This window comes from Papaver somniferum, chromosome 1, assembly GCF_003573695.1.
Source record: "Papaver somniferum cultivar HN1 chromosome 1, ASM357369v1, whole genome shotgun sequence".
Lineage (NCBI taxonomy): Eukaryota > Viridiplantae > Streptophyta > Magnoliopsida > Ranunculales > Papaveraceae > Papaver > Papaver somniferum.
This window is the reverse complement of record NC_039358.1, coordinates 32,913,894-32,926,992: the sequence shown is the minus strand read 5'-3', so window position 1 is coordinate 32,926,992 and position 13,099 is coordinate 32,913,894. Positions and strand designations below refer to the sequence as shown.

Genomic DNA, 13,099 nt, shown 5'->3' with positions numbered 1-13,099 from the left:
TCAAAGGTAGAGTTCGGCTACAAAGAAAACTTAACATTTTTGCGAACGAAACGAACTTGTGGACTTCTCATTATTTTCGTAAACTAAAGTTCGGTGATATCCTTATTTTGCGAAGGAACCGAACTTATGGACTTCTGTTGTACTAATACAAGGAGTTCGGTTAAAAGTATTTTTTGCGAATCAATCGAACTCTATTGGCTAAGTTCGGTTACTTTTTAGTTCTAAAATTTTTTGCGAAAAAACCGAACTCTATTGGCTAAGTTCGGTTATTTTGGACTCAAGATAGTGGCCACAACAACACAGTTCGGTTAGACTGGATTTGTTTTTTTTTTTCGGTTATAAGGGTGGAGTTCGTTTAATTTGTAGTTTTAAAATTTTTTGCGAAACAACCGAACAAAGAGTTCGGTGACTTAGTTTTAAATCCAATAGAACTGAACTGTTTTTCGTGTTCTTCATTTTCAATAAGTTCGGTTAGTAAACTAGGGTTTTTTGGAAAATCGGCCTAACCGAACATGGCTCTGTAACTCCTACTAAAACCCTATTTTGGTGATTTCTATTCGATTGAAGCAATCAAAATCAAATTAAAGTGAAGGGTTTGTTGGAAAATACCTCCGGAGTGGTCCCATGGCAGAATCAGGCTGCGGCTGGCGTCTTTTATACTCGATAAAATTATCATGTAACATAACTTAATTGTGATTGCATTGATGTTGTTACATTTCTTAAATAGGCGGTGGTGGTGGTGGTGGTGGGAGGAGGTGGTGGTGGTAATCGGTGGTTGGTGGTGGTGATAATCGGAGGTGGTGGTGGTGGTAATCGGCGGCGGTGGTGGTAATCGGCGCTGGTGGGCGGTGGTGGTGGAATGAGGTGTGGTTATATATATAGGTGGTTATTAGGTTGGTTTTAAATTAAATTAGATTAAGGGTAGCTTAGTCATTTCAACGTTTTAGGACACCCCTTATCACTATAGGGAAGGTGGCCTAATAAAACCATGGTCCCCTCAAAAAAACCATGGTCCCTAAAAAATCATTCTATTATTTATACGTAAGCCCATTTTATTGTTTTTCTGTCATATGGGTTGCTCATATCTTATATGTCTGTGTGCGTAGCTTACTTGTCATGAACTGTTTTCCATCGACTGTAACAGTCGATTATCACCTCCTATTATTCGTGATAACCTCTGTAATCTTCTCTCTCATGTGTAATAAGTATCTTTGAGCATCTTTTCATTAATCTCACTAAAGAATACATAAATTTATATCTTGATAGAGAGTTATCCGATTCGATATAGATCATTAAATTCTACAATCTAATATTGGTCCCGTTCTGATCATTTATCAAAAGACCAAATAATTTTACAGTACCATGTATTATTTACTCGAACAATTTATGGTTCTCCATGATCATTCAATCTGTTTGGTTCATTTTCGTCTTTTACAATTGTCTCCGGGGTTCCATTATTGATTACCTTCTTTGACATCATCTTGTATTCTCCATAAAAGTAAGAACAGAAACCCCAAAGACATAACGCCAATGCCATTCCTTTTAATCCAGTGAAACTTTCATGGTAAAATATTACGGCTGCTACTCCTGTAAATGGTACCAGGACTGATGTGAGTATGCCATAAAAAAGAGCACTCGTATATGAGATTACGCCGATTATTCCAACATTTAACAACTGCCATGTTATTGCTGTCAAGACCATTATGAGATAATACATGGTTTTGCCAAGTTCAAACTCATTTGCTTCTCTTGGTATGACCTGGGATATCATTCATCCAAATGCATAAATTAGTATGGGGAATTGCTTGATAAAAGATTCACACAACAAATGTATTTTTATGTACCTGGAAATCCTTGTTTACTAGCATCCCAATGACGCAAAAGATGGTTGAAAAAGCAGAAAAACTGAATTGGAACTGCAACAAACTTGAATAATTAAGGTTTCTAACTGCTTTGTTGAAACCAAGTTCAATGAGAGGCATCATTAACCCAGCTAAGACAGCAGCACCCAACGTCATAAGAAACCCTGTCAAATACTGAGCTTTTGATACACCAACTGGCCTGTCCCCATCAGTATTGATACCCAATAAAACTGATCCAAGTGTCATCACAACCACTGCATTTATGATAAATGCTGTAAATTTTTGCTTCACAAACAACCATGAAAAAAATGCAACAAAGCATAGTTGAGTTGCCAAGAGAAGGGATGAAGTTGAAACAGGAATATAGGATAAACCCAACGAATACATAAAATTAATAAGACCAAACAAAATCCCGATTATGGCACTCCACAGAAAAAGCTTTGGTTCCAACCAAAAAGATGGCGACTCGGTGGATAATTTCCATTGAATGTAGAGAAACGTGAGAGGAAATATGAGAAGGGGAAAACCAGCAGATTGTATACAACTAGCAAGCCATTTACGATTACCACCATGAAGATAGTATAGCCTCATTAAGAGAGGACCTCCTACCAGACCAATAGTAACAAACGCACAATTTATGATGATCATCAGCCAGTTTTTGGTTTTGGTTGGTTTTTCTATATGAGTTTCTGAATTCCCATTTAGAGTCGTTCCTAGAATCCCTGGTGTTTCCATATTCAATGGCGTTGAAGTAGCCATTGAAATAATGATCAACTAGAAATCAGACCAGATAGAGAGAGAGAGAGAGAGAGAGTTGCACAGAATTATGTGCTGAAGTTGTACATTATATAATTAACATACCAACTAGTCTTACAGGTTTTTTACTACCCCAGTTTCATTTATTAACATGAAAGTTAACACTGACAGGCCCTTTATTAGTTTGAACCAACATTGCTGGATTCTCTGTAAACAAAGATAAACCATATGCCCATTTAATTGGAACCAACTTGCTTAATAACTGGACCACTTACGAAAACAGCAGTCCAGGAATTAGAAAAAGTGTGATAAAATTTTCATGTATAACTTGTGGAGTAAAACAGGCTATGCGTCTGCCTCTTGAACCTTAAGATTGATAATCCAGAAGCGCCAAAAAGGAACATAACTTGGATTTCCTAGCTAGCAAGTCATGGATATGTATCCAAAAAAAAAAGTCACGGAGCACCAAGTTCACAGAGCAAAAACTCTTGATATGGAGCAGTCAGGGGTGTTTACTGCTAATACTCCGTGGCAATGCAAAGCAATGAAAAAAAAGAAGAAATTTTGAGACTTTTTGACTTCGTGACCACTAACTTGGAATACTATATGGAGTTTCCTTTGCCAAACCAAATTTTTTTTCAAAGAAAAACGTTATATTATAGAGAGAAAAAACCTTTACATGATATAAAGGGAGTTACATAGACATAAGAGCTTCCCAATTACTCCAAATAAAACTTGGAGAAACAAATTTAAAAGTGTCGGAGTCACAAGACCAAACAACTATAAATTGTTTAACTAAATCAATTATCTCAGTTGCCTCTTTCTTTCTAGCTCCAAAAACTCTCCCGTTCCTTTCCTTCCACAGTCGCCAACAAATTGCATAGTTGATAATCCCCCATATTGTTTTTCCTCTACCTATCAAAACATTCGTTGTCCAAGCTTCAAACAAATCAAGTAATGATTTCGGAATTGGCCACGATATCCGGAAAGCTTTGATGAAGTAGTTCCATATCTCAAACGAAAAAGGACAATGCAAAAACATATGATCCGCGGTTTCTCTAACGGCGTTACAAAAAACACACAAATCACTTTCTATCTCCACTCCTCTGTGTCTTGACATGTCCCTAGTCGAAAGAGAATTATGAAAAGATGCCCAAAGAATAAAACTGACCTTATGGGGAATATTGTTCTGCCAAGCCAAAATGCTTGACTTCAATGTTCAGTGTGGAAGTAGCCATTGAAATGAGACCAACTAAAGATATATAGTGACACATTTGCACAGAAGTAAAAGGTGAAGTGTGCATCATATAGTGCATCATAACAAACAGTGTGTGTGCCATCCTAATTTAACCTTAGATGCACCTTGCATCGCGTGTTTTGCAAAAAGCTAGGAAAATCCAACAGTTTATAACTCTAGATAGAGAGAGTCACTCATGAGGATATGAAATGAATTGCAATCTAATGGTCTTCTCTTATGCATGATATTAAGGTGACTGTTAGGTCATCCACTATGATTGGCCAAAGTGGAAAACAGCCAACCCCATCTACTTTTTGAACCTGTGGCACTAAATTTCTAACTGGTTCCTTGTTTGAAGTTTAAAAAGATTTAAACAAAAGAAAAAGGTATCTGTTCACCTGGAACAATTTGCTCCAAGCAAGAAACAAGTCCGTCTTTCTTTCAAAAAATTTGCACAAGTTATCTGTAACGGAGTTAGGTATAAAAAAGTTGAGGCAGTCGCATTCACTTGCATAGCTACATGCTAATGAAAAGTCTATTCATGCATGTTTTTAAAACCACCTAATTTGCTAGTCTATTCTTTGTTTGCCCACAAACAACAGTTTTTTTGTTTTTGTTAATCCTCTACCCCCTTTTCAGTCCTCTTCACCTTGCCACTGGCTTGGGTGCTGCCTCTTTGTATTCTAACTATTCCATGAAAGTCAGTAATACATGTTTACGTTTGACTGCAAAAATATGACTCGACTATGTTGAAGCTGTATATTGACCTAGACTTGCTGTTTTGGATATATATTTTTTTTTTTCTTGAGCATGAAAAAACAAAGAACAGAACTAAAATCAAATTACACGTGGATATCTAATACCCATTGAGTTATGTGAAATAAATTGGCCGTTAAAACGTGGGATTGCCTGGTCCCAAAGTGTTGTCGATAAGTTTCTCGCCTGACTTCCATCAGCACCATAGTTTGCTAAACCCTCTGTCGCTTGATTACCTTCTCTATAATTGTGTTGGATTATACATTGTGGAATTTGTAGCATTTTCTGTTTTATTCCGGATATCATTTCCGTAATATACCATGAGGCTTCTGTGTCGGTTTTTATAAATCGCATCAAGTTTTCCGTATCTGTTTCGAAGATAACGTTTTGTCATTCTCTCTCCGTAGCCGTCCTTGAAGCCAGAGGAGTTGCCCACATTTCAGCGATTAGAGCCGTCGTTATTCCCAGAGGTTGTGTTAGAGCCTTCACAACTTGAGAATTTGAATCCCTGCAAATAAATCCTGCGCCTGCCATACCTGGATGCCCGCTCGCGACCCCATCAGTGTTGATCTTTAACCAATCTGGTTCCAGTCTGTTCCATCCTGCTAGTATTGTTGTCGTTGATTTGACATTTATTGTAGTGGCTGTAACCGGTGGATCTCCAGGTAAAATTGGGGGCATTACCTTTTTTTCCCATTCGAATTCTTGTTGTTGCTTCCATGTCTGTGCCAGAATGTTATCCAGAGTTGAATGACGTTGGTTAAATACTAATTCGTTTTTGGATGTCCAAAGTATCCAGAAAAGAAAGCAGAAGGTTGATAATGATTTGGTATGGCTAGCTTGTTGTAAAATCTGAGAAATGGTTGATTGGTTGTGTATGGAGATGTGTGAGAATATATTGATTGGTGATGTTGATAGAGAAGATAAGAGGTTGTTGCAGGAAGTTGCTGCTAGTGGGCAGTGAATAAGCATGTGTTCCGCTATTTCTGGTGCGGTATTGCAGCGGGGGCATTGGTTGGAGTTGGTGAGATTGATATAGTGTAAAATGGAATAGGTCGGCAGACCTTCATTTATAGCTTTCCACAAGAAAAGCTGAATTTTTGGTGGACAAGATAATTTCCACGTGAATTTGGTTGGTGGTAGGGGAGTTGGGTTGTGATGGTTGTCATGTTGAATTAAACAATTGTAGCCAATGGAAGTTATGTATTTTCCAGATTCTGAGTGAGGCCAAAGGATCTTGTCCTGAGGCATGCTTTGGGGAATATGAATATTAATAATGTGTTGGATTGCATCTGGTGGTAGGTGATTTAATTGATCATGATTCCATGTATGGGTAATAGGGTCAATGAGATCTACCACTGATTGGATTGGGTGGCATTGAATGGGATCAAGGTTTTGTACCTGATGAATCCAATTTGCTTTGATAAGATTTTCTAAACCGTTTCCTATTTGATGGAATATGAATTGTTGTAGTGTAGGGATTAGGGAGGTCATTTGTCTCCATTGTGGGCTAAAAGAAGAAGGAACTGGAGTTCGGTTTATTTTGCAGAATTTTCTCATTATATAGTCTGGAGCAAATGGAATTAGGTTAGTTGTTGATATTCCAGATTCTCGTCATGAATAAGGATTTACTGTGTTGACTACTTTTCCTGAAATCGAGGCCTCCTACTGTTAATGGTTTTTTTAGCTTGGACCATCCTAAAGGGTGGAGTTTTCTAACTGAAAAATCACGTCCCCAGAAACAATTCCTAACGGTTTGATCTATCTGTTTGTGAATATGGGTGGGAAATAGTTGTGTTTGCATTAAGTGGTTGGAAGTAGGTACTAAGGAAGTTTTTATGAGAACTAACCTTCCCATTGGAGTAAGACATTTAGTCATCCATCCCTGAGCCTTTCGTGCTAACCGTTGAAGGAATGGTTCAAAAATGTGACTGGATATTCTTCCGTGTTTGAATTGTACTCTTAGGTATATTGGCGGTGTTGTAGATGTTGGCATGTCAAAGAATTGTTTGATCTCGTCCAACTGATGGTGTTGCAGTCTTGGGTGATGTATTATTTTGTTTTTTTATTTTTTTTTTGAAACATGAATTTATTATAGAAAGTTTAGATTACAACTTGTCGTGGGTGATGTATTATTTTGTTTTTTTATTTTTTTTTTGAAACATGAATTTATTATAGAAAGTTTAGATTACAACTTGTCGTGGGTGATGTATTATTGTGTATTTTATTGTTAATAATATATCATCCATCTGGACCTATCAATAAAAATAGATAATAGCGTGCAAGTCTGTGTAGAATCATGTACCTTCAATTTTGTCAGGAATTGAAAATGAGTAAAAAGAAAAAGAAAAATATATCCTTGTTTTAGGAAAAAAAAAAAAAAAAAAAAAAAAAGAGAATGGGACGCTCGGAAAACATCCAAAAACAATCAAGAATATAAAAATAAGCACAAAGATTTGCCGTCTCTAAGAGAAAACCTTCTTCAAGAATCTCTAAGTGAAAATCTTCAAACTGATGCAACCTTTTTAAAGATGGACCAAACAGTTAGTTCCCCTGGAAACCCAATATTTTCTTATAAAGAATGTTCTTTTGAATTTCAAAAACTGAGCATGAACGGTACCTACTAGTCGTACATTTTTCTACTAGCATGAAAGCTAACACTGAAAGGCCCTTTTTCAGTTTACTAATGTTACTGGATTCTCTAAGGAAGTAGATAACCAAAGAGAGGCCGTATGCCCATTTAATTGGAACCAACTTACTTAATATGGACCATTAACAAAAATAGCAGCGAAGGAATTAGAAAAGTGTAATAAAATCTTCTTGTATTACTTGTGGTCTGTGGAGCTGCATGCGTTATGCCTCCGCCGCTTGAACCTTATGGTTGATATTTCAGAAACGTGAAGAGGGGAATGTAACATGGATGTCCTAGTGGCAAGTCATGGAGCACCAAGTTCACAAAGAAAAAGGTCTTAAAGAATTAGATACATATGGAGCAGTCAGGGATGTTTTACTGCTATTAGATATGCAAAGGAACGAAAGTAAAAGAAAGCTCGAGGCTATTTGACCTTGTCACCATTGACTTGGGATACATTATAGAGGATTCCTTTTGCAAAACCAGAATGTCTGAACTCCAACCAGTACAGACGTGGTAAACTCTAAAATGTAAGGGTTACATATGCCTGTAATTCAATATTCTACTGTTTCTATACATACCTGTATTTCGCATCAGTCACTAGTTCGGCTTGAGATCCTAGCGTAGAAATAACTGAAGTCCAGATTGTAGGAATCACTTCCCAAAAGGAATAATATATGCAAACTGGTGCAGTCATAATGCATGATGCACACAAAAGATTTATAAACTGAGTCTCCTAGTAAAACAATAATCAGAGTCAGATGAAGTGCATCTGGGTCTGCAATTGTGAATCTGAGATTAATCACATGGTTCCTTCACTTTTTTTTTTTTTTTTTTTGTAACTAAAAAGATTGAATTGAAGATTAAATAGAGTTTAAATTGTTTGCATCCTCTTGAATCTGATAGATAATTTCATCAGGAGGAGCTAAAGACCAAACACCACTAATAAATTGAGTTCTAGCTAACTTTGAAAGAGAATCTGCTACTTTTTTTTTTTCTTTAGGCACATAAGAGCATTGCCAAGAGGGATGAATACTTAATAAGTTTTTGATGTCTAGAATTAAGTTGTGTAATCTCCAATCAATACCAAGATCGTCTTTTAAAACTGCGTCCACTACAAGCCTTGCATCCAGCTCAAAAATCACTTTCTCCAGCTTCTTCTCTAATGCCCATTGCATTGCCTCCCATAAAGCTTTGCACTCCGCTTGCTCTGGACTAGTCGCAGTTGTTAAATTGATGCACTTTGATCCATGATGCGCACCTGTAAAATCTCGACAAATTAGTCCTACGCCTCCAGTATTATTTTCTGAAATAAAAGAACCATCAGAATTAATTTTAAGATAGCCAGGTGAAGGTGGTTGCCAATGGATGTTAATCCTATTCTGAGGTGCAAGGAGTCTATAGTTTGTAACTGGTTTATAATCTAAAACGGAAAATTCTCTTCTGCATCTCTGGATTATGATCTCAGGTGAAAAAGATACGCCTTTGAAAACCTTGTCACATCTGGTATTCCATAGGCACCAAGCTATGATTCCTATCTTGCAGAGATCAGTTTCTTGAATCTGTCCATCTATGAGTTTATCAAACCATCCACAAAGCCATTCAGATAACATGCTTCCCTGAGCAATGTGCAAACCCATTACTGCAAACCAGACTGCCTTAGAAATGGGACAGTCAAGGATTATATGAGAAGCAGATTCCAATCCATAAGAGCATAGGGGACAACTGAAGTTATTATCTTGAATGATTCCCATAAGTGTATCCCTTGTAGGTAGTATTTTCTTGAGACATTTCCACATAAATTGCTTGGTTCTTGGAAGTATAGGTAATTTCCACAGCCTTTTAAATATTCTTTGCATTCTTAAACCAACTGAGTTATTTCCATTTCTTTCCTAGAGCAATCTGTTATAATGCTGACTTGACTGTAAACCTTCCATTTTTTTCAAGAGCCCATACCAGCTTGTCTTCTTGATTTCTATGGATAGATTTTCAGCATTAAGTCTGCAACTTGTGGATCAAAAAGGGAAGAGACTAGACCAGAATTCCAACCATCATTTGTTGCAGAGAAAAGTTCACGAATATAAGTATAATTCTGATAATGAGAAACACCAGCTTTAGGATAAGGGGGAAGACCCATTTCAGGAATCCACCTGTGTTGCCATATCATGATCTTTTCCCATTTCCTACACACCAACAGCTGTGAGTTTTGATGAAAGGAAATTCTGAACTAATACTTTTCCATGACCAAGTGGAGTTATCATAATCTGTAGCATTGAAAGAATTGCCATCTTGGAAATATTTCGCTTGAAGAGAAGCAGAACATATAGAAGTTGTGTCAGAACACAGCTTCCATGCAGATTTTGCAAGGAGTGCTCTGTTAAACAACTGAAGATCTCAGAAACCAAGGCCCCCTTCTTCTTTAGCATTGCTTACATTTCTCTAGCTTATGTAGTGTTTGCCTCTGTTAGACTTTTTATTTCTCCAAAATTTCTGCTGAATTGAGTTAAGTTGATCAACTGTATTATCTGGTAACTTGAAGCTTATCATGTGGTGAACTGGAACAGCATTGGTTACATTCTTGATCATAACTCCTCTACCTGCTTCAAACATATTAGAACCATTCACAAACATGATGGTTCCTTCACTTTCTTCTAAATTTATCTTCTCTAATCAAACTAAATGGACAACCAGCCTAAACTTGCCTAGTAGACTCATCGCAGGGAGTTTAGCATGTGACTTCGTGTTACATGGAACCCCTGCCTAAACTGTTTAAAATTTGAGAGGACCAAACACTTCACAAACATGATGTTTAACCACTTACCAGAAACATCACTCGACATCCTCCCAACTCTCTCTAACACCAACCATCGTTGCTCAGTCAAGTGAAAATTCCCTAGGATCACAAGTCACATCCTGCCCAACTGTGCACAGTTTCACATAACTCCCTGAAGAAGCATGTTTCTCAGTGAAGAATCTATGAGGAAGTTCTACGAATCATTACAACACCGATATTGTAAACGTAGAAGACACTATACCACAGTTTCAAAGATCTATATGGTTTGCACATTAAGCAACAATTGTTCCCCAGGTTTGTTTTCGATGTGTTAAATCACACTCATAAACCGATTGCTTCGCTTATCTGCGTAAATGTGCAAGTATTCAATTGAATTATAGAATCTGTAGCATTATCTAATCAAACATTGCTTGCTGCTGCAAAGACTAATGAAACAAAGTTTACTCCCAATTACTTAATACAGAGTAAGTCGGTTCAACTTTATGCAAAGCAAACTTCAAATACATACATGTCATTACATTTTTATAAATACATTCATTGTTTCATACCCACAAGTAAAAGCTAGGAATTCAGCAATGTATAACATAACACGGAAAATAAATGAAGGAACAACAACAACCACATACCAGTTCAGGTTATGTGCTGATATCACAATCCAACAGCCAAGCAATGTACAACTGAAGAGCCATTCGGAACTACAAGAATCACTTGTGACCAAACAATAGAACCCCATAACCCACCAAAACTATCTTCCCGAATTGAAATTTCAGCACCCGAAATCTCCATTTCCTTCCCCTTACCGTTTCTTTCCCACACACAAATTTCCACCTACATAAGCCATCGTAGCTCCACACAAAAACTTATGCAAACCACTACCCAAACCCTTTAATTCCCTCCACCATTTCACATTCTCATCAAAATTTTTTATCTTCCCTAAATAATCATACGAAAACAAAATCCCATCAACAACTGTAGCTCCCCCTCTCCACCCTAAGTTAATCCCTGTTTTCACAGCATCCCAAGATAACTCCTTTGTATCATAAAGGACTCCACCTCTATCCGCCATTGCATACACCTTATCCCCAATCACAGCACACCCATGCACCCGTTTCTTCTTCACATCAACCGGACTCGGCACCACCTCCCATTCTCCCTCAATTGGATCAAAAACCTCAGCCCAATGGCTCGATCTAAACCATGAATCAACCAAACAACCACCAATAACATAAATCATCCCATTGACAACCTCAGCAGCTGCAAATTTCCTCGCAACTCTCATTCTTGGACCAAGTTCCCATCTTTTAAAACGAGAATCAAAAACCCAAACATTTGATGATGGAATATCATTAATAGACCCACCAATTACATAGATTTTGTGGCCTAGTGCAGCAAAAGCTGAACCAATTGATTGAACTGGAATTGAAGGAACAGAGAAAAGGGATTTGGGGTTTTTGGGTCACAAAAAAAAACCATTTGAAAGATGAATTGTGAATACGGATGTTGATGAATAAAAGGGTTTGTGTAGAATTGAGATTGAAACGAGTATTGAAGAAATGAGGGGATCGGAGAAGTGAATTCCATGATTTTGAAACTAGTAATAGATTAGAATGATGGATGTGTGGTACTCTAGCTACACACTGGAGAGAGATGTCATTCGGTAAGTCCGGAATCAATAAGTTTGAGTCTGTCGGTGGTGGTGGTGGTGGTTGTTGTGGTGGTGAATCCCCCATCTCTCCCTCTCGCTCTGACTCTCTGTGTTCACATTTTTACTGAATCCACTGAGTTGACAATACATAATAACCCCCACGGGCCACCTTTTACGGGCTAAAGGCTGTGAGTTAGGCTAGATGCACGAGTCTTTAGACCACCAACGGGCCATCATTCACGGGCTAAAAATACCACATGGTATTCATAAAAAAAAAATTTATAAAGAAAATTTTATTGCTTAAGAAGAGATGGAGTTTTGATCTTTAGAAATAAGATCACAGAATACTGAAGCAAAATTCTCAAATTGCAAAATGTCCATAGCCGTTTCTCTGATCGTTTTGGCTATTGCATCTGCAACTTGGTTATCTTTTCTCCTCATGAAAGAAAAATTATAACAATTAAAAGTAGAACTCAAGTGTTTAATCCATTTTATTAAATTCCGGTTCTCTCAGGATATGTAGCCTAGATCTTCAGTGATAGCTTTGATGACAACCTCAGCATCAGCTTCAACATGAATCCTCTGTAAGTGCATCTCATTCGCCCATAAGAGTGCATCACGAACAACTAGACACTCTCCTTCTTCTACGCTTATGGTATTCATAATTTTGAAATCAAGAATTACTATGGAAATTTGATTAGGCAGAATGAGACTACACAGTATATGTAAGATTCAAAATTGCCTTACCAGCTAAGCTGAAAAACAGGAACAATAACTTTAGTGCAAGATATGAATTGAGCCAAAGAGGAAAAAGTGGGGAGAATCAGATCACGAAAGGATGCTACATATCAGTCATCTATGGGGAAAGAACAACAACGTCAAATGACATTGCAAAGCCAGCAAAACAAATATCAGAAAATTTATCTCTTTTTCGAGTTTTAAAAAGGCACGGAGAAAAATAAATAGAGCTTCAGATCTTCTGTTAAAGAAAGAATTAGAAAAATAGAAATGGAAATGTAAATATTTTAGGAAGATTAGGCTCCGGTTTCTACTTCTAGTAGTTATAACATAAAATGAGCCATTTGACCAGAAACACTCAAAACCAGGTCAATATGAACGAGTAAGATTTTGTCTGGGTCAAATGGACGGGAAAATAAGTTAACTTGAATCTGACCATTATACCCTGATTCTTCTTTCTTCTACACATCATAAAGAAACTCGATATTATCTCCACTTTTATCCGCCATTTCTGAAACCCATCCATCTCCAAAAACCATTGAAACCACTGCTATCATCGTCGACATCTTCTATTCTCCTCCATCTCGATGTTATATTTCTTCACACCATTAATTACAATCACCACCACCACCATCATTAAATGTATTCAAAAACACCACCACAAAAACAATAACTAAAA

General features: G+C 37.3%; 1 protein-coding gene and 1 pseudogene across 1 annotated transcript; both read right to left on the bottom strand.

The window, feature by feature from the left end:
- Window positions 1-1,270: 1,270 nt before the first annotated feature.
- LOC113282583 (purine permease 3-like) lies at window positions 1,271-2,667 on the bottom strand. Its single transcript, XM_026531625.1, has 2 exons — window positions 1,845-2,667; window positions 1,271-1,759 (listed from the first exon to the last, which is right to left on the bottom strand). Exons 1-2 carry the CDS (start codon window positions 2,619-2,621, stop codon window positions 1,385-1,387), a joined length of 1,152 nt encoding a protein of 383 aa, XP_026387410.1. The 5' UTR covers window positions 2,622-2,667; the 3' UTR covers window positions 1,271-1,384.
- A 5,579-nt stretch (window positions 2,668-8,246) lies between these two features.
- LOC113282593 lies at window positions 8,247-11,791 on the bottom strand (annotated as a pseudogene).
- Between the last annotated feature and the right edge of the window lie 1,308 nt (window positions 11,792-13,099).